Source organism: Netta rufina (assembly GCF_964035555.1).
Source record: "Netta rufina genome assembly, chromosome: 1".
Classification (NCBI taxonomy): domain Eukaryota; kingdom Metazoa; phylum Chordata; class Aves; order Anseriformes; family Anatidae; genus Netta; species Netta rufina.
In genome coordinates, this window is record NC_140123.1 from 61,108,897 (window position 1) to 61,135,358 (window position 26,462).

At 37.7% G+C, this 26,462-nt stretch overlaps 1 protein-coding gene across 4 annotated transcripts in view; it reads right to left on the reverse strand.

The window, feature by feature from the left end:
• Positions 1-1,365: 1,365 nt before the first annotated feature.
• Positions 1,366-26,462, reverse strand: part of ARHGEF7 (Rho guanine nucleotide exchange factor 7) — a gene marked incomplete at its 5' end in the record, with an annotated part of 110,040 nt that continues 84,943 nt past the window's right edge. For all 4 annotated transcript variants that reach the window (XM_084302978.1, XM_084302981.1, XM_084302980.1 and 1 more), the window contains 6 exons: positions 1,366-4,487; positions 7,018-7,072; positions 7,730-7,829; positions 19,476-19,565; positions 23,646-23,739; positions 25,938-26,162. In XM_084302978.1, coding sequence (XP_084159104.1) covers positions 4,365-4,487; positions 7,018-7,072; positions 7,730-7,829; positions 19,476-19,565; positions 23,646-23,739; positions 25,938-26,162 — 687 coding nt within the window. In that variant the 3' untranslated portion in view covers positions 1,366-4,364. The remainder of the gene's footprint in view (positions 4,488-7,017; positions 7,073-7,729; positions 7,830-19,475; positions 19,566-23,645; positions 23,740-25,937; positions 26,163-26,462) is intronic.

Consider the following 26,462-nt stretch of genomic DNA (forward strand, 5'->3'; position numbering starts at 1 on the left):
AGGAACTGGAGGCCAATACACTGACAGGAGAAGCCTCCTGAAGGAGGCTGCGGCCCACGGGGGGCCTGGGCAGCAGCAGGCCCGAGAGGCCCTGCAGCCCCTGGGAGGACCCCCACTGGAGCAGGGAAAGCACGAGGAGGGAGGAGGGAGAGGAACTGCTAGGGGCTGACCACAAGCCCCACTCCCCACCCACCCTGTGCCTCTTGGAGAGGGGAGGGGTAAGGCAAAGGAGTCAGGGACGGAGTGAAGTTGACCCTGGGAAGAAGGGTCAGGTTGGGGAAAGGTGTTTAGTTTTTGTCTTTGCTCCCTCACCACACACCTCTAGTTTCAGTGGGCAATAAATTGTTTTGCCCACAATGGTAACTGTGGGTGACATTCTCGTCTTTATCTCAATCCACAAGCTTTTCCATCTTACTCTTTCCCCCTCCTTCCATTAACGAAGAGTGGATGGGTGGAGGTCTGACAACCAACCAAGGTCAACCCACCACAGTAAGACATCCAAGAAGAAGAAAAAACACAATATAAAAAATAAAGGGAGGTTTCAAATTGATGTGGTAAAAAGTCTTAACAATGAAGGACATAGAGAAGAGTTGAAAAGTAAGAATTTCTTCTGACTAAAGCTATACAGTGCTACACGTCAAGTCCTCTGTTCTTTAATTATACCTACTTGATAAACTGAGCTGGAATAGAGGTTTCATTTCAATCTAAGCTCAGTTATCAACCCCCTCAAATGTCTTGTCAAAAGACTGATACCATCTTTTCAAGCAAACGGCTCCCTACACCTTCCACTACCCATCCCATCATCCTGCACGAAGCATTGAAGGCAATGCTCCTGCCATCACACCAGCCCCACCTATTTCACATGGCACCAACCCAATAGTGTCCCTGTGATGTACACTTACCAGCAATTTCTTATCCATTCTGATCAATCATACACCTAGACAAGTATTTTATTTATGCAGTAATTTGATTTTCTACCATTTCTTATTTCTCTCCCTTTCACTAGCTGCTGTCTTTATCTCCCGTGTCTTACATTGCCCTAGGTCAGGTTGCCAAAGAAAGTGAAAATTCCTAAGTGCAAGAAAGTTAAAATCCTATTTTGCACCCCTTTAAAAAAACCCTCGGTTTGTTTCATAGGCATCGATTTGTTATTACAAAAGACCACAAAAAAGGCCCTGTCAAGATACTATTCCAGCTATTAAAAAGCAGAGGTTATTTGTATGAAAAGAAAAAAAAAAGAAATCAACAAGTATTCCTTCTTCATCTCATAACCCACATATTAGATGAAAGGTAACACTTCGTTAGGTAGGGGAAAAAATCATGGTTTAATTACAATAATGTAGCATAAACACTTTAGTAGTCGATATCAGGATATTGTGATGTCTAAGCTAAACTTGACTTCTCCACAGATACTGTAAACAGACACCCTAAATTCCCTAAATGATCAGCATTAAGAAAAATTTATACAAAGGCAGTCAGTTGTTTAATATTTAAGATGACATGACATGGTGAGACAAACACGCACACATCAATAAGTACAGAGAAATGTTATGCTACATTTTGAACAGTTCAGAACTGAAAGTGCTTCACATCTACAGGATAAGAAATGGCTTCATCTCCTCATCCCTAAATGATGAGAGCAAAGAAATAACCCTTTAATAGGTTAAATAAACAGTGCCCCATTTATCCATGCTTATATAAAGTTTCCAACAATTCAGAAGGTCCATGGTGAAATTTACACTCTATGTACAGTATAACAAATTGTAAAAGGAAAAAGTTCAGATATTCCTTGGTTCCCAAAGGCCTGACTCTTGCTCTCTGCACTAGAGCTAAGGACATGAGCTACATATAATGTTTGATTTTTTTTCCTTTTTTTTTTTTTTTTTTGTAAAAAAAATCATCCAAATCCACCTCAAGTAAAATCAGTCCCTAAGTCCCAGTCATATTTAACAACTGCTTGATCCCAGTGTTTAAGGCATGTTCATCAGATGTTGGTATAGGGGTACTGTCAGAAATGATTATAATCACAGGTGCTAAGTGTCAGCAGATTTACACAGCAATGCTACTCTTTACAATATAATGTAAAACAAAGCCATGTTATGATGGAAGTTGTTCCTGAGTTAAATTTTGCTAAATACTGCTAAGATTCATGTTTTTCTTTTATACTTCTTCCTCTGGAATGTCCTTTTATATATGCTCAATTGACAGTTAAAATGCACTCTAAGAATAGCCTTAGTGTCAGGTGAAGTAGAAGTGTTAGAGAAACTTTCATTATATTGGCATTCTCAATTCTAAATTTAGCCAATGTGCCATGAACTTGCACGGCTTAGTGTCACTTAGCTTTTAGCAAGAGCATTTTTCAAATATGAAGATTTACAGATGTCAGTCAACATTTTTGTGCAACCGCAAACAAAAGGAAAAGATGTTGGTATCAAGAATTGTCATAAACTTAAAAGTTCTGTGAGTGCATGTAGCTGGATACTGTAGACTTTCTTAAGTTTTCTTACCCAGTCTGCTCCTTTAGAATTAAGGGAAGACATTTTTAAATCGTAGGAATACAAATTAAAACACCTACAAATATATTCAGCTTGTAAAAATCAGACAATTCATTGTCTATTCAGATTAAGTACCTATTCTCACAGAATTGCTTCTCAAGTCTGTAACGTAATCATTTATGTTCTTTCCTATTAAAAAAGCTATCCACATTTCTCAGCAAAGAACAGCTTTAAAAATATTCTTCATTAGATTCAAATGTGCACAACAATTCTTACCACCCTAATCATTTCTTGCACCAACTCATCGAAGTTTATAGAAACATTTGCTTAGTTCCAAACATTATATTTAAAAAGAGTCAAAGGACACTAGAAAACCAAGAAGGGCAAAAGGCGTGACCTGGGTCTGTTGCTATACCTACACTTCTGACTGTCAAGTGAAGAAAAACCCCTCAGAAAATTGCACCACCTATAGCTTGATCCAAAGTTTGATGAAATCAAGGGACTCTTATAAATGAGCTTGAATGGGCTTAGTGTTTTAAGTGCTCCAACCGAAGCTCAGCATTTGCAGTAACGTCGCATCTCCTATTTTAAATACAGGAAAGGATTGCAGCAATTGAACCTTTCAGACTAGGGAATAAAAGTTTTCTTTCACGTTCATGATAACGTGCTTTCCAAATTTGCCAGCGATGCAAATTATGAATTACAGCATGACGAAAAAATCCGTATTTCCAGATTTGTTTCCATTTAAATCCTAGTAGTACAGAAACCAGCAGTATGCTGAGAAGACAGGATGGGAAAGGAATGACTCTGCTTCCACAGTCTGGGAATTCCAAACAAAGTCTTACATAGTGGTATAAAAACAAAGCTCTGAATGAATTTGGCCTAGCCCATGCATCTTATGCAAAAAAAAAAAAAAAGAAGTTAGCTAGAATTTAATTGTTGTGACCATAAAAAATAAATAGCAACAATTTATTCACAAAATTCTGGATTAGATTGATTTTTTTTTTTGTTTTAACAAACTGCATGATCCATTAAATTATCAGCCAGCTGTATGTTTAAGCACAACAATAGAAAATGTAGTACATAAACACCTAAAAATCACAGTCATAAAAAGCAGGCAAGTACATCAGTCTTCTGGTGGCCAAAGCACAACAGATTAGTCTGCCAAATAAGTGTACATGAATGTAAGTCGTGGGCATTAGTACTGTTAAAAATTGTTTCTACTGTCCAACAATTTTCTGTAGTTTAATACTGTTTTTAAACAATTGTAAACTGTTTTAAGATGTATGTGCAGACATAAATAACAGTAAAGGATTTAAATACACTGGTCAAGAGGAAAAACAACTTTCAAAATTTGCATGTGTGATGAGCGGGTAATTTGGAGCAAATCCGTAATTATCCACAAAGAACTCTGACCCTTCCTAGGTAAGACAGTACTGCCATCATTACTAACACTTGTGAGCATTGTAAGAACAAGAGAAAAAAATAACGTATCAGCCCTGATATACCAACCACATATGCATCCAAAATTACAGATATTTACAAGAAAAATATATATTTAATTAAAAAGCCACTGAAAAACATGGACTTTTAGTCAGGTGCTGCACCTTCTGCAAAATGAGGTAATTTAGATGCAAACAAATTAAGTTTAGTAGAGTTCAGGATCCAGAGTCTCCACACTTAAAGTACAGATTGCTTCAGTAAATGGCTTGGCTGTTTCTATATGTTCAGAGCAAGAAATCACTAGATCCAGTTAAATCCTGTTTTGTAGTGCTCTTGATGCAACACTGACTAATGTCAGAAGGCTTCCCAGCTCAGTTTTACAACTGGTCTTTCAATAGAAAGAAAAAAAAAAAAGGAAAAAAGTGGTTATAAATTGGTTTCATCCCAAGACGGATCGTTCATGTTCTTTAGTACTTTTCTAACAAGCTTCTCCAAGTCCTTGCGAGCTCTTTGTTCTTCTTCTAATGACTTCTTCATCTTTTTGTTATCCTGTTTAACAGAGACAAAACTATTAGTTTGGGTTTTTGATCATTTTGTTTTAAAAAGAGATCTTTTCTGACCAGGCAAATACTTTCAATTACAAATTCTGAAGGCTCTTCTCAGTAAGCCAGTTATTAGCAGCTCAAAAGGATAGCCTTCTATTAAAATTTTACGAGTTACACAGTTAATTCACACAATAAAAAAAAAAATAAACACCAAATGGAGACTGAGCTATTTTGTATTTATACTTAGGGGTCCTTCTGAATGCTACTGCTAGTAACAGATGGCCAATAATCTTGAATTCTTCTGCTCAAAGCTGCTCAACGAACAGTAGAGTATCTGTTGTTAATGGAGAAGGGAAACAGAGCAGAAAGAGTAGAGGAAGTATCCCTTTAAGAGCCTCCTGGGATTATAACTCCTTTCTTAGAAAAGCATCTGAAAACTTCATGCAAATTAACTTGCTTCATCAGGAAAGCAAACAGTTTGAAAGGAGCATCCCGAAAACCATTGTGAAGTGTTTTGTAACTAAGCTTTACGCCAGACAACCTAAGAGGAGTCTGAATTGCAAGAAGCACCAGCGCTGTGTACTGAGTCAGATCTCAGTGTTTGACACCATCAAATAATATTGAAATACCACAAACAACAGGACTGTAAGGATGCCACTGACCAAACCACAGAAATGCTTACATTCCTTAATCCAGTAGAGGCCAAGGTGATGCTGGCAACAGTGGAGAAGCAACCAGCAGATGAGACCAGGCTCCCAAGACAAAGAGTCTAGGGGTGTTTAACTCAAAACAGGTCTGCAATCAGGTCCCACTGGACTCCTGTCAGCTGCCAACTTACCGAAATGTCTAGAAACAGAATGGGACTCCTCAACTCCATTCTCTCCTCAAGAGAAACTCAGAAATTTCCATCTTTTCTTGTAGGTACAGACAATTTCCTTTTCACTTATTTATTGCCAATTCAGGACTGTACTGTTAAAGTGCTGAACAACAGTGATGAATAACTGGTCGTAGCTGCTACAGGACTTTGTGGCCAACTCTTACCAAAAGCCAGTCTGGGATTTACACCAGCTAGTGCCCCATGTGCTCCCAGACAGCTTTCATACATGTTTATGGTTATCTAGGACCCTGCCAGCTCAGAGACTATTTTTGCCACTTCTCCAGTCAGAAACAAAAAAGCAGCAGGCCAATAAATGCTTCTGAGATTCCTGATATACAAGAAAATGAAGTCAGGCTGTAAAAGGTCTTGGCTTTGGAAGATGCCAGATTATGAAGAGTGTATTTGGAGAGGCTCAAGGGAAGTGGGCTGTTGTCTGAACTTCACGAGAATGTGACATTTTGTTTAGAGACACAAAGAGATCTGCAGGGCCTCAGTGAGGCAGCACTTCTACCCTTTGTACAGAAGCAGCCATGCCACAGAAGAATTAGTGGGTTATTTCTGCCTGTATTAAGTGAATTGTGTTTCTAAAAAGACTGCCAAAATCACATCAAACCTAGGATATATATGTTTCAACATATGCTGAAAACAGCAAAAAAAAAATAACTATTTAATACATCAACTGTCCTATTTCAAGGGACAGGCATGACATCCTCAAAAATACTGCGCACGGTTATAGATGGGCAAAGAATTCAGATTCATGTTTACAGCCCCAAAACTGAAGTAATTTGAATACTAATGCATTTATTTTAACACAGGTGATTTTATGAGTCAGGTGACTTTGAGCAATAGGTCCGTTACGATCAGTTGGCAAATTCTCACACTGGACAATGAGGATAATACAACTATTTCACCTACACATTAAACAGTGAGTCTGTACTGTAGCACAAATATGGTTTAAATAGGCTCTGTCCTGTTAAGAAATGAAATTAAAACAACTCATTTGGATATTTAAAACACGCTTAAAACATCAGCTGGAACTACTATACCAGCAAGTCAGCGTGACCTACTCCAATTTCCAATGAGAAAAACAAGCACCAAACAAACAAGTTAGAGTTATCCTTCATTAAAAAGAACACACAGTAGGCAGTGAAAAGAACTCCATCTCCAGAAAGGAGACGCTTTATGAACTGGTTTGTAGGAGGTGGTCAGGTTACTGGAAGACTGTAAATAAAGGCCTAAGTAAATCCAGACATTTATACTACTACAATCCAAAAATGCTATTTCACAGTCTCCATACACTTACTTTGCTGGTGATGCACCAGAATTGAATTTATTTAATACTTTAAATGTTTCACAACTTGTAACATCCCAAACCAAACAAAACAGAGCTTAGTAAGTCCCCTCAGAGACAGGACTCTTCATACTCCTCTCACAGGTTGATGCTCCAACCTTTTGATGACAACCACAAAAGAAGGCATTTTTGTCAAACTGCCATGTTCTACTTTTAAAAGTGAATCTTAGACTTTCTAATCTAGTCCAAAATGCAAGTTAACTCCTGTCAAACTCAATCAGTTTACAAGCTGTGTTTGTTTTTGTTTTGTTTATAACATGCCATCTTTCCATTTTCCATGTTGCTCTAAAGTAGCAAATTACCAACCTGTCTTAGCTCCTGAACTTCATCCTTTAATGCATATACTGTGTCAACAAGGCTTCTAAAATGAAAAAAAAGATGATCTGTTACAACAGTTTTCAGGAAAACATCTAAATCTATTATTAAACAACTGTTCAATGAAAAGCATTAAAAAACAGTTAAGAGGTAATTTCAAATTTGCATTACAAATTATCTCTTATCTTGATTTACATTCATTAATCCTTCCTGGCAGCATGGAAGCAGCAAGGACGTGCTACCAGTTTCTGTGACAGGATACAGCTCTCAAACACGTAAGGACCTAAACTGGTTCCTATATCATGATTCTGTTACAGCAAGCAATTTTTCATTTCTGACATACACCTTAACAAAAGAAAATAGAATTACACTACACACAAACTAAAAAGACAACACCAATTTAATAGTGAAACCCTACAACAATTTAGTGCTATAGGGCTACTTCCAAGTGAAAACTATTTGCAGGTGAAGCATACCACTTCTTGGCACAGAAGAAAGAAACTGAGTACCATACACAGAAGCCAGGCAACAAGCATTTAAATGAAGGCCAACTGCACTTAAAAAGGACTGGCAGCACGCTCCAGACAACTCCGTCCCTTACTACTAATGTACCATACACACACTATTGCAAAAAGAGATGGAAGAAGGAATGAAAGTGCAAAGTTTACTGTCTTAATCCATCATTCATTAAATATTCTCTTACTTCTCTTCTATAACAGTCTGACCATTACTTTTAGTTTCTTCTACAATAATTTTTTCTTCTTCTGGAAGCAGGACTTGAGGAGCTGATTCTTTGCGGGAACCTGTTGTAAAAATAAATTACAAAATAAGAAACTTGCGGACAGAGTCAGGGATATTTTAAAGGTTATTTCATTCATTGCATGATACACCTGCATGACCAAGGTACATCTCTTTCAATTTCTCCCCTTCCCTCTACATACACGGATTACTGACTTTTTTTTTTTTTTTTTTAAACATTTGAATCCACAGCCTTATAACAAAAATAAGTATTGTCTGAGACTTCTATCCTGGTGACGATAACTTCTGTGTTATTGACGGGGATGCTACACAGTTCAATGAACAGTGCACAGCTCAACTATCAGTAAAATCTATACAAATCTACTGTAGCTGAGTCAGAGAAAGATAGATGCATTCAAGTAGTAGCAATTTAAGCCTCAAGGACAGATTCTGATCTCACACAATACAAATCCAAGATGTAATGCCACCCTAAACCAATTATTCTATCAGTAAGGAGCAGAATAGCGATATAAAACAATACAGCAATGGAAGAAAACAGTTAACAACCCTTTCCCCAGAACACCATAAACAACACAACTGTGTTGTGCACACTTTAAGGTAGTCTTCTAGTCCTATAATGAAATACATAGCTCATGTTTAAAATGTTAATAAAGCACTTAATGGTTTAACAACAAAGACTCAAAACATTCTAACATCTTCAGAACATTTTCTACAATTACAATCTTTAACATCAAGATAATTCACACAAATTCTAGTAGTGTAGCTCTAAAGAGAAAATCTGCTGTTCAGAGGTGTGCGTCCATTCATACATACGTAAAGCATGCATTCTAGAAATATTACTCAGGCTAAAACAAATTACAAGCATTTTTAAGAGGGCTGTAAATTGCTACCCAAGCATTTGTTCAGAATTCAAACAGCAGATAAGGCATTAAAATTCCTGTATATTTTAACCAAGATATGAGTATTAACAACCAAGGCATATCTGCCTATTAATATGTTATAATGAGTTTTCACTAGCAAGGAATGCCTTTATTCTAGCACAGTTTGAACAAGTTGATAGGTACTACAGGATTACATGTGTCAGGAGATAGCCCCTGCCGAACAGTTATTTGTGATAATAGTACTTCTCTTTCACTATTCATAACAAATATATAAGACATTTTTTATATATACATTATATATATAAATCTAAACACATAGAAAGTTAAGGAAATTGAGTTCATTGAAAAATCCTAACTTCCTTAACAGCTGCAGTCTTGAGTTCTGAACAACAAGCTTGTAGGGAACACAGTTCTGCAGTACTTGTTAAGCTCATTTAATTGGTTTTAGCAATGGCAAACATCCTTTAACAGATAAAAGTTTCCTTTAGGTAACAACAGCAAGGATCAAACATATCAGTACATGACAGTCACATTTTGTGGAATAGAGGTAACTGCGTATTTGAGAACAGAATCTCGTCCTTGAAAGCCTTGAGTTCTTCATCTTGCCAAGTGAAAAAATCCTTCCCAAAAAAAAAACCCCACACACCGTTTTGCTGGGAAGAAGCAACCTACAAAGCAAGCTCAGCAAATAGGGCTCATGGACGTTTCCTTGTTTGCACTATCAATCTTTAGTTGTAAAAAAAATATTACCTTCTGTTTATTTCAATTAGTTGGTGACTGGTTTTATTTGCCCGAGATGTAACACAACATTGAGCTACATGGTATTTTAGGAAGTTAGTTGGTACCAGCTGCTACTATATCACTAAATTTCAGGTCTCTGCACCAATTTTGACCACTTTAGCCTAGTGTGTGCTGAGGGAGACAGCAGTGCCACGTGTTTCTCACCCATGACGCCCTTCAACCAAAGCAATCAGAGCAACGTGTTACATTTATCTCTTTACAGAGATGCATCCAACTGTCTGCCTGGTCAGAGTAACATGGGTCCTTGCCAAATGCAGAAATAGCATGGAGAAGACAGCTTTAAAAAAAAGTCTGTCCTAACTGTACAGTTATATACACACACCCATGTGAAACAGATGTCTCCACTAGCATATCCTGATGCGTGTGCAGCGTAGCACAGTAAACACTTAATACTACCGAGACACAGCATATACAGCTTCATAAAAACAACACGTTCACCAACATTATACACACAAGGAGACCACCACAGAGTACACATACACACTTACATGGTGTAAACTGAAGCGAACATCGACCTTTCTGTGCCACAGCTATCAACCACTGTGGAATTCAGGACATCGCAGGTCCTACCCTCACCTTCACTGCTCTGGCACAAATGGGAAGTCTCTTTTTTAAACCTCACAAGCAGTTGCTAACTATTAAAGATTTACATATCCTGCAACAAAGGAGGGTCCTGACATCAAGTGAGTACACGCACAGTAATTTGATTACCTCTTTCTGTTTGTTTTGTTTAAAGATGCATTTTCTGGTAGATACACGTCTAGAACGAACTTCAAGCAGTGCCATCTCATGACCAGCATTCAGCAATATTGCCTAAACTACACCCTTCGTCTCCCCCAGTTTCTCTGTGACTATACTCCGTGTGATCATCTCTGAGGTTTACAAGCTACAGCTTTAGGACGTGAAGAGGGGGCTGCATCACAGCGCTGTGGAGCCTGTGCAAAGAGCTAAACTAAACTGACAGTTCAAGAAGTTGTTGCAAGTAACTTAGTCAAAGGCCCCTCCTCAAGACGTATTCCACATTTTCACAAAAATAATGCAGAAGACTCGAGAGTTGCTTCAGGTTGCCATATCTGCCCTTTGTCAATCTCAAATTTGCAACTTCTGTGCTGAACGGTATTAACTGTTTGACTTGTAGTGAAACTGGGCAGTGTCACTACAAGTCAAAGAGGAAAAAAACAGAACATTCAAGCTGACCTCCAAGAACTCTGCCCCTGAAACACCTCGACAAAACAACCAAAAAGTACTGGTTTAAAAATAATGAGGAAGGGGAAAGAAGAAGAAAAAAGAACAACCATCCCAAGCATTACAGCACAGGCTTGGTTTGGTTTGATTTCTTGAGGGAAGCTGTTGGGGGAGGGAAATAAGAAAGGATGTGGAATATAAAAATTGAGGAAGTTGCTGTAACTTTCCAAGGGGGAAATTCATAAATCTGGTGTCCTGGAAGACTTACATGCCCCCATTAGGAGTCTGTTGCATAGCAAAGACAAAGCCAAAACTCTAAACTACCATGGACATCGTTCAAAGTTTCTGTCAATTAGATACCATCAATCAAGCAAAGGTATCTATTCAGTATTAATATGTCACGGCCCTAGAGTGGAGAACAAAGAGCCTCAATGCTTTTTACCAATCCTAAACTGGAGGCTAAGTTTGCTGAACCTATACAAAAAAGCAACAGCAGAGCCCACCTGGGCTAGAGACCTGAGCAACACCCAGTGGGTAACGTCGTACAAGGGGCCTACAGAGCAGGCCTGTCAGGAGCAGGCTGCTGCTTTTAGTTTTCAGTGTCTGACCCCCTTCTGTCCAGGAACCAATTAAGCCAACAATAAAATGGAGGTGGGCATCCACTTCACCTACTGCAAGCTGCTAACTTCAGGGCCTCATTTCAAACCCTGCTCTCCTCACAGTCAGACAAGAAATGGGCTCCTTCCTCCTGGTGGCCATTTTGAGGAAAAGGCTCAACCGAGGTACTTTCCATGACATTCTCTGAAAGTCCAACTTCTTCCTGCAACTGTGAGGTTCCTAATTTAAGCTACTGAAATTAGACCCATAGTGATCTTTACTTAACTCAAGTAAAGTTAAACTTAACTTAACTTACTTAAGTTAAACTTAACAAAAAAGTGTATGGCATAAATTCAGGCCATCAGCAATGTTTCTTCTGCACAAGAAGTAAGAACTGGAGTTTTCTTCACTATAAAGGCACAATAAACATAAAAAAAGGAGAAAGAGTATTTGTAACTATGCAGCCCCTTTTCTACCAACTTTAATAGCTTCTTCACAAGCTAGGAAACTCTTCCAAATTACTTCCTGGAGTTTCAAAGGCAGAAGTCTGACTTGCCTCTTGAAGACAAGTATGTGCAACACAAATTGTTTTGTTTTCTTTTAGATAACTTAGCCACTGTTGTACACAAAAGACACGTCATTTTCCTGTGGAAGCAAGTGATGAAAAAAAACAAACATTACTTGTTATTTAAAACACTCAGTTCTTCATTGTATTAGTTAGATTCAAGATGCTAAAGTGGATGAGCAGACCTTCCAAGTTAACCTTCTCTTTCTCAGTGACTCTTTGATGAAGTCCTAGTGTGAAGAATTGTAAACATGGTGCTCCCAAACTCTGGGTATGTTGAGATTGAAGTATTGAGGGAAAAAAAAAAAAAAAAAAAAAAAAAGAAATCCTTCACGCTATAGATCTGTCAAAAGTCAAAAGGGAGCCCTTTAATATCTTGTGAAGATAACAAGAAAATAGAAACCAAACATCAGGCCAAACTTAAGCACACTGTATAAAATATACTTTTTTTTTTTTTTTTTTTTTTTGCAAACTCTTAGGAGTAGCAAAAAAAAAAAAGTTTGGCACGAAGCTTATTTATTTCTTTTTCACTAGCAGCAGTACACAAATAGGGAAGAACCCCACACGACTCAGATGACAGATCTAAGCAGTTTACAGCAAAACATTTTGATGATTAAAATGAAAATAGACTGAAACAAACATACAATTCTATGTGCAAACCTGAGTCACTTAATAACGGGATGAAGAGTTTGAAAGACAGATACATCATCTGAAGTGGCAGATCATCCCTCAAGATTTACTACATTTCACTAAGCAATAAAAAAAGAAACCAGAGGGCTATAGGACAAAAATTAGAGTTGCTGAAGTCATAGCAAAAAGATATTATATTTAACAGAACTAGATTGTATTTTTGTTCCATTACAGATATTTTAGTATGTGCATTAGGTTATTATTTTATTTTAAATCACTCAAATATAAATATCTTAAGAAGGAACACAAGAAGACTTGCTTTAAAGAGAAAAATGTTGCAATATTAAATCATGAAAGTGTGTAAAGCTTTTAGAAATAAATATCAAATTTATAAACTCTGTGGTAACAGGACCTGCAGTAGTATGTTCTAAATTGTTCAAAAAATTCAAATTTTACTGAAAATACACCAATTCTAAAAAAAAAAGTCAACTGGGGGGAGGAGGGGAGGAGGCAACAAAAACAAACATTTTAACTCTTCAGAAATTTTGCCACTTCACTCGTTTTTGCCATTTCTTTTAAAGATAAAGAGGATACATTATTTTAAAAATAAAGAGTATACTTTACAAGGAATTTCCTGCAGTTGTCAATTACATTAAAATAAAGATTATACACTTATGTCAAAAAAAAGCTTTTTCACTTCAGCATTTGATTCCTTTAAGGAGAGGGGAGGGAGAGAAAGGAGGCATGGGGAGAAATAGGGAGCAATATGTTAAGTTACAAGTTATGCTGTCCTTTCCCCCTGTGTAATAATTAAATATTAAAGTCACAGTCTAGCAAATGCAAAATTTATTTCAACTGTACATAACAGATGTCCTTTTTTATATAAAACAAAACACTTGATATATGCAACCACAAACAATATGCATACTGTACAGTACAATGCAACATTCAGATATACATCCATTTTGTATTTCCAAAAGGCAGTCACCTACTGAAGATGGCTTCTCCCATTCACAAATGAAGTGCACCATATATCATGTTTTCCTATGTTGTACGTCACTATATACACATTACTGTGTTTTGGCAGGATTATGCAAAACACCCAATTCATGTTGGTTGGCTTCAATTTATGGCAAATACTAATTTATGGGAACACTGTGTAAGCTGTGTGAGGAGGGGCTGACAATGGCTTGAACCTACCTTCTAACTCAGATTCTCCATCCTTCCAGTATATCAGTAACTGTACACATATATTTTACAGAATTGCATAAACAGAAGGTACTATTATTACCAGGACTCAAGTTCCACAAAAATAGAAACACTGAACCTTTGGACTGAATACCACCATTTCCACATTGCATTTTTTTAAGCATGGCATAGGAACACGCCTGATCGGTTCACAATAGCGAGTGGCCTGTAACACTGAGGACACTGAATGGTTTAAATGCGTAATAATGTTAATATGAAAGAGCATAATTATGATCCAAGTTAATGACTCAAATGCTACAATAATTAATGGTGGTAAACTGTCAAAGCTTTGGTGCATAGAAAGTCAATAAAATCTTCGGATCTCGACAACAAAACATTCTGTGTGATAAGGAAATTCAAGTGCAGCAACTGTATTTCAAACTCATATTTACACTGTAACATGAAACAGACATAAAAGAATTATCATTTATCCAATGCAGAAAACATTATTTAACTAGAACACCACAGCTCAACAGGAAAAAAAAAATCCATACTTTCCATTTATGTGAAACAAAAACTCAAAGGAAAAGGGGAAGTGAAGTGGCTTACAGATGCACTGTGGAATGGTATGGAGCACACATACATTTCTCTAAGCAATATTCCTCCACTTCGGAAAAAGTTTGAAATATATACTAACTTAATGACCAGGAACGTGTATGATTTCCAGTAAGATATACCCCTGAAAATTCTCTTCAGTAAGCGTTGCTGCTTTTGTTAGTCAATTTTTTTTAATACAAACAACAACAACAAAGGATAAAGCGTGTGTCCAAACAATGCAAGATGAAATGCAAATCAAGCTGTTTTGAAATAGCTTCTCCATGCTGATCACCTTCTGGACTCATTCATATCTAACAATTACTAACTTTCTGATCACGTAACCTGCAGGAAGATATTAATTACCTGGAAACTTTCAAACAGGGTGATCAAGTTCCCAGGCAGCAGTTAATTGCATTATGATTACTCTGAATTTATTCCTAGGCTAATACCTGAACACTGGATAACACTTGGAAAAGGATAAAAGAATTGTATCCAGGGATCCTGGTGAAAATGAGATTTCTGTCCTTTGATCATATGCCTTTCCCTAATGCTAGTGAAGGTTTGGAAAACATTTTGTTTCAATCCCAACTGCATTATCCACAAGACAGAACACACACTTCACCCCAGTCATGCCCCAGATGCAGGTTCAAGACCACCAGCTGTGTATAAGGTGCCACAGTTCTCTGAAATGCCAACACAATTGTAAGTGAAGAGCTGTTGCTGAAAACAAACCTGCTCGTGAGAGAAGTTACAAGACGATAAAATCTGTAACAGACATGCTCCAAACAGTAAAAAAAAAAAAAAAAAAAAAAAAAAAAAAAAAAAAAAAAAGCAAGCATTCTATTTTTAAGAACTTCATACAAGCCAATTTGATTGCAGTTGTACCTAGAGTTTCAGATGTTGAACACTTGAGCTTTCATCTGGGGAACCATTTTCACCTCGTCTTTTCAAGAAGAATGGTCACTTGACAGCTGTGCATTTTAACAGGCAAGTAAACATCTAAACCCTGTTTGCTGCCACACTACTGCATACAGTAAAGTGACAATATGACCATAGGTAATATGACATTATCAAAACACTGCATGTAATGAGCATGGACTGCCGGGCTTTCATGGGAAGTGCCAGACTGGGGGCGAGGGAGAGCAGTGCGATCCTTCGTATAGACGTCTAAGCAATGAGGAAAAGACAGCAGTATAAAAACAGAAAAAAATATGGATTAGCAAACGCTTCTCCAAACAAACGGGCCAGATACGTGAATATCTGAATGATTTTTTTTACAGCTCTTGTACTGTTTATTTTTAAACCGTATTTTTCTTCCTCTACCAGCTTTGTGTTTTGTTAATACGTAGAAAATTCAACAACTAGCACTGAAGTATTTCCATATTGCTGGCACTCAGCTCACAAACCAGTATGGTTTCAGTACAAAATACAAAAACGTGCTGTATCCAAAAGGGAAAAAAAAAAAAAAAAAAAGAAAAAGAAGAAAGGATCTGTTGCTACACTGACCAAGTCAAAAGAAAAGACCATTCAGAGCTACAAATTAGTATCTGTCACTTAAAAAACCCTCAAGAAATATCATCCTTGATAGGACATACACTTTTTAGAATGACTTATTCGTTTGTGCATTGAATTGGCAATAGAGCCTTCCACCAGGTATAACTGAAGTTTCAGAAGCTCCCTCAGAAGTTGTTAAAATATCACATTAAAGAGACAAGGAACAGCAAGAAAACATCTAAGAAAAGCAGGCTGTGATACAACAAGCATTTGTTAAGAAAAAGCTCAGAAGTGCATTAGTTCTGGTGAGAGATATATGAGCAACAGCTCTTACGAGATGTAGACCCCATTCTGTAACTATGGGCTGTCCATATACTGTCATAGTCAGAGTCTTCTGAGAGGTCTGAAGGCTCCAAACGAGAAAGACTACTGCGACGACCCAAGGAGTCTAGACTTGATTGGTCATCATCAGCCAAGACGTGATTATGCATCAGGTCAGTGCCTTGCCATGCTAAGGATGTATAGGTGAAATGAAATGGTGGATGTGGATAGGCAGAGGTGGGATGAGGAGGAGAACGTAAGGAATAGCCACAACCAAACACATGAAATAAAAGCAAAAGGTGATGGGAAGAGAAGGAAAAGAGAAAATATTGTTAAAAAGGCACCAAAGCTTTTTTTTTTTTTTTTTTTTTAATTTGTTTGGGGTTTAGGTATAAATTAAGCTCATCGTAATAGTTTTTGAACTGTTACAATACAATTTTTGGCAAGTCTTTTTTTAAGCTTCTAAGCAGCCTCAGTTGAAAATTTTGAGAAACCAAAATCTCATTTAAGGGTAGATTTTTTGGAAGGAGGAGTTTGCCTCCAGACCACGACTGTCCCCATACTTGAAAAGAACCAATCTGATGCGGAACAGAGCAACAAACCCAGTAAACCAGCAGGGTCCAGTGCTGACTAGCAAAACAATAGCCGCTTCCCCATCACAAATACATACCTCCGTCCTTTCCCTCCCTTGCAATGACACAGCCATTTGTACAGCTGCTTGGTGAACCAGGTCAGGGAACAGATTCAGATGAAAACTAACCCTGCAAGTTTGTTTTTCAAGCAGTTAACTGATTTCCCCACCAGCTCACAGTACAGCCACAAAAGTGCTTGTGTCAACACTACAAAGAGGAAAATGCAGGGGAAAAAGCAAAGGTTCTCATGCAGAGCAGGGCTGCTGACTTTCTAAATCAGCAGCACCATCCTGTACCCACTCAAAGGGGCTGACAAACTAAAGCCTTTCTGTGCCTGCAACCGTGATACTTGTTTAACCACGTGGAAGCTGGACTGATAGAAAATCAGGGCCAAGAGGCTAACAGCAACATAGACTGATCCATCCTGTCCCCTCACATACCTCTTCTTACAGATCTATCTCAAATGGTCTTCCCAGTTAAATACTTTAAGATGTCTATGGTAGCAGACAAAGGTAATTAACAGGACTTTGTCCCCTGCCTTTGCTTTTTTTGTGTATTGTGTGTTTTTTTAAGCCTGGCAATGTCTACGGACTAAAAGCCATGCAAGTGGCCACATTATGAGCCACAAGCCGCATGACACTGCAAAATATTTAAGCCCATATTCAGAGCAGAAATGCAAAGTAAGCAGCAGAATATAGCAAAATTGTTCTTTTATTTCCATGTCTGACCAAATTAATTTCTACATCTTCCCCACCCCAGCAACTGAAAAAAGTTGCCCTGCTACCTCTCATGCCATTGCCTTCCAGTTTGCAGTGGTGCCATAGCTACGCTGAACAGACATTGCCAAAAGTAGCACCCCAGGGGCTTTGGATTAAGTGCAGCTAGAAGAAATGCCACATCAGTGCTGTGAGGGCTGGGCAGAATGTTAACAGAGAAGTAAAAGTGAAGTAAAAGTAAAGAAGTGGCATATTTCATTGACAACAGGCAATTCTTTCTTTCTGTTCTCCTACACTGACTGCTGCTTCCACAGAAGCAATGCAGCATCATTTTTCCCCTCTTTACCAATTCTAATCTACAAAGGGATCTTCTGAAATCTGATGTCCTAGATGACAGCACTTTTCTTTCTAAACAAAAGAGCCATGTGCTTAATCAAAAAATCATTGTTTTTGCTGCAATTAGGAGAAAATAAAAGCTGCTGACTACTGATGTATGCAATGATACCTACTGCACTATGTATATTTCTTAAATATACATAGAAAAGAAAAAAATAGGCAAAAAAGCAAAAAAAAATCATATCCATTATGTGTCTGCACACACACAATACTGTGCAGGTGCAAATGTTTCCTCAACCATTTCTTGTCACATTATCCTTGGATATAACCAACAGATCACAGTCAATACATTTAACAGCAATCATCTCATTTAGTTTTGTTTGGAACAGCAGCATAGCTTCAGAATTTTGAACACATTCGTTTTCTTTTATCCAATTAAGCACACTACTGTAATGACTGTAGCACTAGAAAATAGGTCAATATTAATCAAAAATGATGTAATAGCAGCTAATTTACAAAACTGGCAGTTATCACCTTGGAGACCTACAGTTTGTCAAGAACAAGAAGTTGAAATTGAGGTTGTTGCTGTTACTTAAAAATTTTAAAAGTCTAATACGAGGTCGTATTCCAATTTTAAAGTACAGATGAATACACAATAGCTGTAATTTTTCAAGGTGATAACAGTAAGTGAATGTTATTAGGAAAATCCATAAACTATGTTTGCAAGTATATTTTGAGACTTCTCAATTTTCAGTATAAAGTGCTTTTGCTTGGAAGCAAAACAGGCACAGAGATGCGGTAGCAGTACCAGCGTTTACTACTGCAAATTTAATCAATTTAGTGGACAAGGAGTCTACGATGCCCACTCTTCTAATTCCTGACAACAGCAAAACTGGCCAAGTTTTCCATTAAAGCCATGTTCCATTATACTGTGTTCCAAGGATATCTGAATTAAATCCTTAATCAACAGTGCAAAAACTGTGCAATTTGGAACAAACCCAACAGCATTTCCTCCTTCCTTGTATAAGTGGGACACATGCTGGTGGACTCCCCTGCTTTGTGCAATGTTTTACTTACAACACAGAGGAACTCCACATGGCAACCTTGATTGGGATTAAATGAAGTAGAACCCCAGAGGCACATTACAGGTTTTCAGTAAGCTAGGTATTGATCTGAGAAACTGCAAATGGCTTTAAGCAACACACAGATCTGAGAACAGTTTCTCCTGAAATTATGAGATGGGATTAAGATTTGCAATTAATACTAAAAATAACTGGTGGCAATAAAATAAATCTTCACAGGTCTATGTTACTTTTTTGTACCATATGTCTTTGTTGAACAGATCAAGAGAAAACTATATTCCTCTAAAAATTATCACTTATTCTCCATTCCTCCTACTTACCAGCTTCCTGAAATTTATCAAAAAACATACTGAGCAACTGTCGACAGATGCCTCAAAACCTCTCATTTATTGATGAAGGTTTTATGCAATTTTAAACCACGACAACTAGCCAATTTTTCTTTGTTTTAAATAAACACTTTTCAGAACTATGATCTCTAACCATGGACCTTGGCTCCCAATACTTAAACACACTCAGCACTGATATTAAGCCATAACCAGATTATTACTTCTTCCAGGTCCAGCTTGTAATTTGCGAAGTTCTGAGACCATTGACACTACACTTCTCTTCTTTGCAAACTATCTGATTTGTGGCTTAATTAGTCATTTCAGTATTTTCTAACTTACTTGAATTTAGTGTTTGACGTGTTTTGGCACTTGTGCAATATGCTTCAATGACTTTAAGAATTTGAGCATCTTCTTCTAAAGCAGCTGTACCTAGAATCAATGGGAAAAATAAAATTTTAAACATGGATATATGTTTGTTAATACAAACAGGCCTTTGTAAATCATGTTTGTTTAAAGCTAAATACTATATATTTCAGTTGGGACCAAAGTTTGGCCTAATTAACCTCCCAAATTTCTCTTAATCATTTCAAAAATCAAGCTTCAATGACCAAAACTAACAAGAACTTTAAAAAATGAAAATACTATTACAATATATTTAAAACAACAAAAGACAAAATACAAATCAGAGAAATTACTCATACATTGAAGACATTTTTTGAGTATGTGAATTTGCACAGGACATCTCAAGGATTACAAACCAAACAGATGTTAAACTGAAAAATAGAGTACTGCAGTTATTCTTTCATAATATTATCAAAGAAATGAAGGAACCAAATATAATTCAAAGAAGAGAAATCTTGACAGCTTTTGCAAACGAATCAGATTTACCCTGAAAGGTAAACAGCATTCTACTGAGAATTAAACAAAAAAACACATTGGCACAATTTCAGCCCAGTGTGCAGTAACGTGTCACCACCATTCAACCGTACCTAAGAAAAGTGGAGTACATTCAAATTCCCAGACAGTAAGAAGTTAAGAGCATTATAAAAGAAAATAAATAAATCTAGCCAAACTTAACATTGCAAAATATATATATATATTTTCAATATACAGCAAACACACTTCTGAACAAATGTCAAAGAAGCACCATTAGTTTAGATAGAACCAGGATTTTTATGGGCAAGTCAAGATGAATTTTTGTTTTAAAACCACTTTTCCCGTCCTCCTCCTTCCCCCCAAAAAAAACCTCCTAGTCTTGCAAGTTCTCTGCTGCATGAATGTGAACTGCCTTCAACATCAAGATAAAGCACTGTGAGCCAGTGCATCCAGATTTATTTTTTGTGATTTATTACCACCACCACAAAGCTAACTGTCAAAAGATTTGGCAGGATTGACTGACAAGCTAACTGTTGAAGAAATCATCTTGACTAGGCATAGCTACCCCGCAATTTAAGAGACGCAGATATTCCCAAGTGCAGGTTATTTCTCTTTCAAGGCAGGAAAAATAATTTAGTTTTGTTGTGGTTAGAATGCAGCCCTATATTATTACCATAGCAAAACGAGCATTTTCACTTCTGTAATCAGCACTGTAAGGGCACTCAACTGAAACACCTTATTTAGTTTCATTTGCCTGTTATAAAGCTAATTTCACATAGCAGTTTTCAACACAGCCCACAAATCCTTGGGAATCTGGAGAAGCTCAAGCTTCTCCAAGCCCAAGAAGCCCAGCAGGCCAACTGCATCCTGGGCAGCAGGTGGAGGGAGGGGATTGTGCCTCTCTGCTCTGCCCTTGTGAGGCCCCACCTGGAGTGCTGCATCCAGCTCTGGGGCCCCCAGCACAAGAAGGTTGTGGGGCTGTTGGAGCAAGTCCAGAGGAGGGCCACAAAGATGAACAGAGGCTGGAGCACCTCTGCTATGGAGAAAGGCTGAGAGAGCTGGGACTGTTCAGCCTGGAGAAGAGAAGGCTCTGGGGAGACCTCATTTCAAATACTTAAAAGATTTATTAAAAAAAAAAAAAAAAAAAGGATGGATAAGGACACTTTACTCGTAACGACAGGACAAGGGAGAATGGCCTTAAACTAAAAGAGAGTAGATTTAGACTAGACATTAGGAAGAAATTCTTCACTCTAAGGGCAGCGAGGCCCTGGCACAGGTTGCTCAGAGAAGCTGTGGATGCCCCATCCTTGGAGGTGTTCAAGGCCAGGCTGGAGGTGACCCTGGGCAGCTTGGTCTGGTGGGTGGCATCCCTGCCCATGGCAGGTGGTTGGAGTTAGATGATCTTTGAGGTCCCTCCCAACCCAAGCCATTCTATGATTCAATATTGTCTTCCAAGAGTACAGCTGGTAGTATTAGCAAAGTGAAATGAACTCCTAGGGCTACATCATAAGGGTTTCCAGCGAAGTATAACTAAACTGGAAAATTAAGACTATTACTTTCAAAGTTGAGACTTTTTTTTGTCCTTCTGTTTCTCACATTCAAATAATGAAACATTATTTACAATCTAACTTCTAATACTGGGGTGTTTATTAACGCCCTAGTGGTATTTCAGTTCTCTGCTCCTTAAAAATTGCATCACCACAGAAGTATAAACTGCATATTTAGAAGAGTCAAGAAAGTCAAAAACAATTTTGTTAGGTAAAAATAGTCACTACCGTTTTTTCCCCAAAGTGAAAAAAGTGTCATCTTAAAGATAAAACTTCTATTATGCAAGCAACTGATGGAAACAGTCTTCTCCAAATGTTAACTTGAATGGACTAGAAAAAGATGTCTTCTTTCATATTATAGAGAACCATAACTGCACTTCGCTACAACAGTTTATAAGAGACTGCTTAGATTTAAATGAGGATGCTTCTTATGTGGTCAGTTCACAATAAATCTTTTGAAGACATGATAGAGAATCAAGTTTTTAAATCATGTCAGCCAGATGACAGTCACAAGTATTTAAGAAGCCTCTTGTAGACCATAAAACTTTATCACCAAGAGAAACAAGATGCCCTTAAACTCATCATGTAAATAAGGACCACGACTCCTTCATAAATACACCACCCAAAACAGGTCCAAGTCATGCTTTTTACTATTTCAGCTCTCACTGGTGTTTTTAAGTCTCAGTAACTTTTGTTTCTATATTCCAGATATCCTTCTAAACTATTCTGAATAGAAGCTACTACACATACTTGCTACTTAATGACCACACACGATGCACACAGAATACAATGAGATATACCTAAGAATACCATGCAGTGTGTATTAAGGACATGGCTAGAATGGAATCAATAGAACACAGGACAACCTATTTTCTATTATTTTCAAGTTAAGTCTGACTTTCTTCCTCATGCCAGTAACAAGAGGAACAAAAAGTAAGGAAACCCTGAAAAGCCATCTCTATAGAAGGTTCTCTGATGCTACGCAGGTACTGGTCTTTCATCCTTTGTCACGAGAGAACCCTGTTCAGGCATCATAAAAAATAAAGCTTATCCTGAACTAAAGCCTCCACCTGTACATCCACAAAGAAAGATCATTCTGTCCACTGCCTTAACTCTTGGCTGTTGGAAAGTCACAGCACACTCAGAAGCACTTTTACCTTAAGAGAACCAGCCCTGAGGACAAGCTTTTTCTTTCAAACCCTGCGGATGTTGGTGAGAGACAATGTTTATAGTAACATATTTCATGTATTTATCACTCAGGGCACACAGCCTCTAACTGAAGAAGCTTATGAGCAAAAGACAGACAGAAGCAGAAGTTGCAGTAAAGGAATCTGGTCTTCAAATGTGAACATAGAAAACAATCTATTTTAAGCACCTTATCTTTTACTGGCACAACTAATTGAATCGTTCATTCACACATATCTACAAGGCACTTCAACAGCCCACCTCACCTGACCTAGTTTGGTTGTTCACTTCAGGACATGAATTACATTGGGAAGGCAGCTCTCCGCCAACTACAAAGGAGGCTGAAATGACTAGCTCAAGTAGAAACATATCTGAACAGAGGATGAGTGCCACCAGAACTGAAGGTACCAAAAATAGTTACCTGTTTGCAGAAGGAATAATATTATCGAAGCATCAGAAGTTAAACAAGTTTCTAAACATACCGACATCAAAGTTGCAAGCTACAATTGCTAATTAGAAAAAGGAAGGTAGTACAAGTGCTGCTGACAGACCAGAGACTGGAAATTTTGATCAGAATAAATCTCTATGCATCATCCTGCAACTTCCACCTTCCCCTCACACACACTTTTTAAATCTATAGACACACACGGGAAAGCAGGATGTCTCTCACTTAGCCTTGGACAATTTTCTTCATTCTGTAGTCAATACTAAGTAAGCAAGCAATTAATCCCATCGTAATATAAATACCAAAAATGAGTAAAATAAAGCATCCTCTTTTCTTTCCCCTGATAGGGGAAAGGAAACTAGATGACTTGCTTAGACTGAACATTTAATTTCCACAAAATTTAAATGGATGTTAATTTCAGCCTTTGTAGTATGCAGACATTTGTTCAAGTCTTACTTTTTCTCAGTGCAAACTCTTCATCTGATGGCTTCCGTTCTGGCTTGCGTTTGGGAAGCAGCTTTTTCATGGTTTTAGGGCTTTTACTGAGATCCTGTGAGGGGAGAGCAAAAATACAGAAAAAAGTAGAGCTTCTCTACAGTATTTCAAATCTTAGCTTCTAAGATGCATACAGGAGTTCATAACTAAAAATCTGCTAACAGCACCAACATGTAGTTTACTAATCTTTTTTGGCACCTCAGATTTGCCTGAACTGGCTGATTTCTTCTCTACCCATCCTCCAACTATACACAAAGTCGGATATTTTTAATCTATTCTGTCAACAGAAATACACAGAGAAGCTGCTGCAAAACCATGCAGGCTGTTTGGGAGCTAGAGCGAAGGAAACAGGCAGGCATGTACCAATACTTTTTTCTCCCCCTTAACGTTTGAAGAGGCAACCCATTTGACTTCTCTACTTAAAAGCAGGTTTAAAAAAAAGGACCTAAAAAGGAAGCTTGGAAGGTAGTATACCTATACTCTTTAAAGCCAGAATTTTTAAATGTTTAGAGCTTTCTCAGAACGGACCTACAGCAAAAAAATACAGCAACAAATACAGCATTTCTGCTCATAATGCAGTCATGCTAATTTACAGGAGCAATGCTAATTTTACAGGAACAAAAGGAATATACTGGTCTACCCCTTACCTTAAGGGTACAAGACATCCTCTATAAAAGTACAGAACAAGAAAGTAAAAAAGTGAATGAGCAGGACAGACCAGAGATGATGAAGATAGACTGAATACTATCAATATTCTAAACACTGTAAAGATGAAACTTTACCATGTCTGAGAATTTAGTGCCACACACAAAAGGCATGAAAGGAATTTAACTTACAAAGAGATGAGCATGTAGTACAGCTACACAAGAGAACACCTTATAATAACTAAGCCCAAATATTAACCTTCCAGCTGAAGGCTACCTATCATTTCTTCCCCTATTGCTTATGGGATTTAGAAAGAAAAAGCAAGTTACATGCCCACCACAATCAAAACCAACCAGACCACACTGAGGCACAGCGTTTAGGCTACAGTTTCTAAAACTGCAATTCACATGTCCACCAAATAACATTACTCTGTTAACATCACATGCTTACAAGAAAATTCGTAGGCATAACTTTGGGCAAACAGATCTAGAGGGTGTCCTGGTTCATGGCAGGGGGGTTAGAACTAAATGATCTTTAAGGTCCCTTCCAACCCAAGCCATTCCATGATTCTCTGTTACCCTTTTTGGGTCCTGCTGCTTTTCATTAAATTAGTGCAATGAGAATCCATGACAAAAAGATACCAAAACAGAAGATATTACCATGCCACACAGCATCCTCCTTATACAAACATGGACTTTAAATATCAATCTACTATTTTCTTCGTATTTATAAAGCCATGCAGAATGTAGTGCCAAGACCAAATCGACCTACCACCACCACTGTATTTCTCTCAGAATAGATTCCTGTTTCATACCACATGTTAATTAAAAACTACAACAGCATCTCAAAATCTAAATTTCTTTTGTTTGGTGGTAGGTTTATTATTTGGAGTGTGTTTGTTGTTGCTTGGTTGTCTTTTTTTTTGCTAAATGGTGATGTTAACTGTAAGATTCATTTAAGTAGAAAAAGATTATGTGTATTTTGACAGTTTCTTTTTAATGTTTTCTTTTTAATATGTATTTTGACTTCTTTTCTAAACACATTCGTTACCTAGTACCGGTGGTAAATACTGCAGAATCAAGAGTCAATTACACCACCAGAGCTGTTTAAAGTGATTTGATACAGCATTTTGAAGCACCACAGAATCCCTTGTCCTAGATGCTTCTCAGCACGCTTAGTAAACAACTTACTTTGCAGTAAGCCTGGATGATCAATATAACAAAAGTGCCCTTTTTTAATTTTTTATTTATTTATTTATTTTTAAAAGAATTTCTAATTGTGGGGGGGTTATGGTTGTGGTTTTTTTTGTTGTTTGTTTTTAAATCTTGTTTAGTAACTAGACAGAGGATGAAAGTAAGTGGAAACACAGCAGGGGGGAAGACATCTCCTAACAAGCCTTTGTATTTTCTGAGCTGCAAGACTAAAAGCCTGTTTGAAACAAACAGTTTTCGCTAGTCCATTACCACTGATTCAGCACTAGCTGTTAGGTACATCTTCATATAAAAATACGCACAAAATTTTAAAGTACTGGTATATAAAAAAAAAAAAGTTAAGCTTCTCATCACAGGCCTTTTACAGAGTTAATACTTCTTGGCTGCTGCATCTCACCTCTTTATAGCAAAGTGCTGCTGAAGGCCTTAATGGAGGTGCAGGCCGTAAGCAGCTCAGGCTCCAAGGCTTGGGAGTTTTCGGAGGTTCCAGAGGTCCCCAGTTTATCGTGGTGTGTGGAGTCCCATGATGCGACGGATGAGGGAGAGTGTGGTATGCAGGAGTCAGTGGTATCGGCTTGCTATCTGAATGCTTGCTGGAAGGCGTTACAGGATGGGAAGGAAGCTGTCAAAGACAGTAACAGTTATGGGAAGGGAGAGGAAGAATATTAACATCACAAAGGCAAAGTACCATCAAGGACCAGTGAAATAATCTCACCTGTCTAGTGCTTCTGTTTATTACAGCTGTGCTTTCAAAATTTTAGCACTGAATTATTGCTTAGAAAAGCAGTGCTTAAAGAAGTTTTTATTGTCTACTGTAGATAGAGCATGCACTAAAGAAAGAACAGCCACAAGCAGCTCTGCTCCCACTTCTTTCACCACTAAGATAAATTTAGATCCATTCATATAAGACAACTCAAATTCA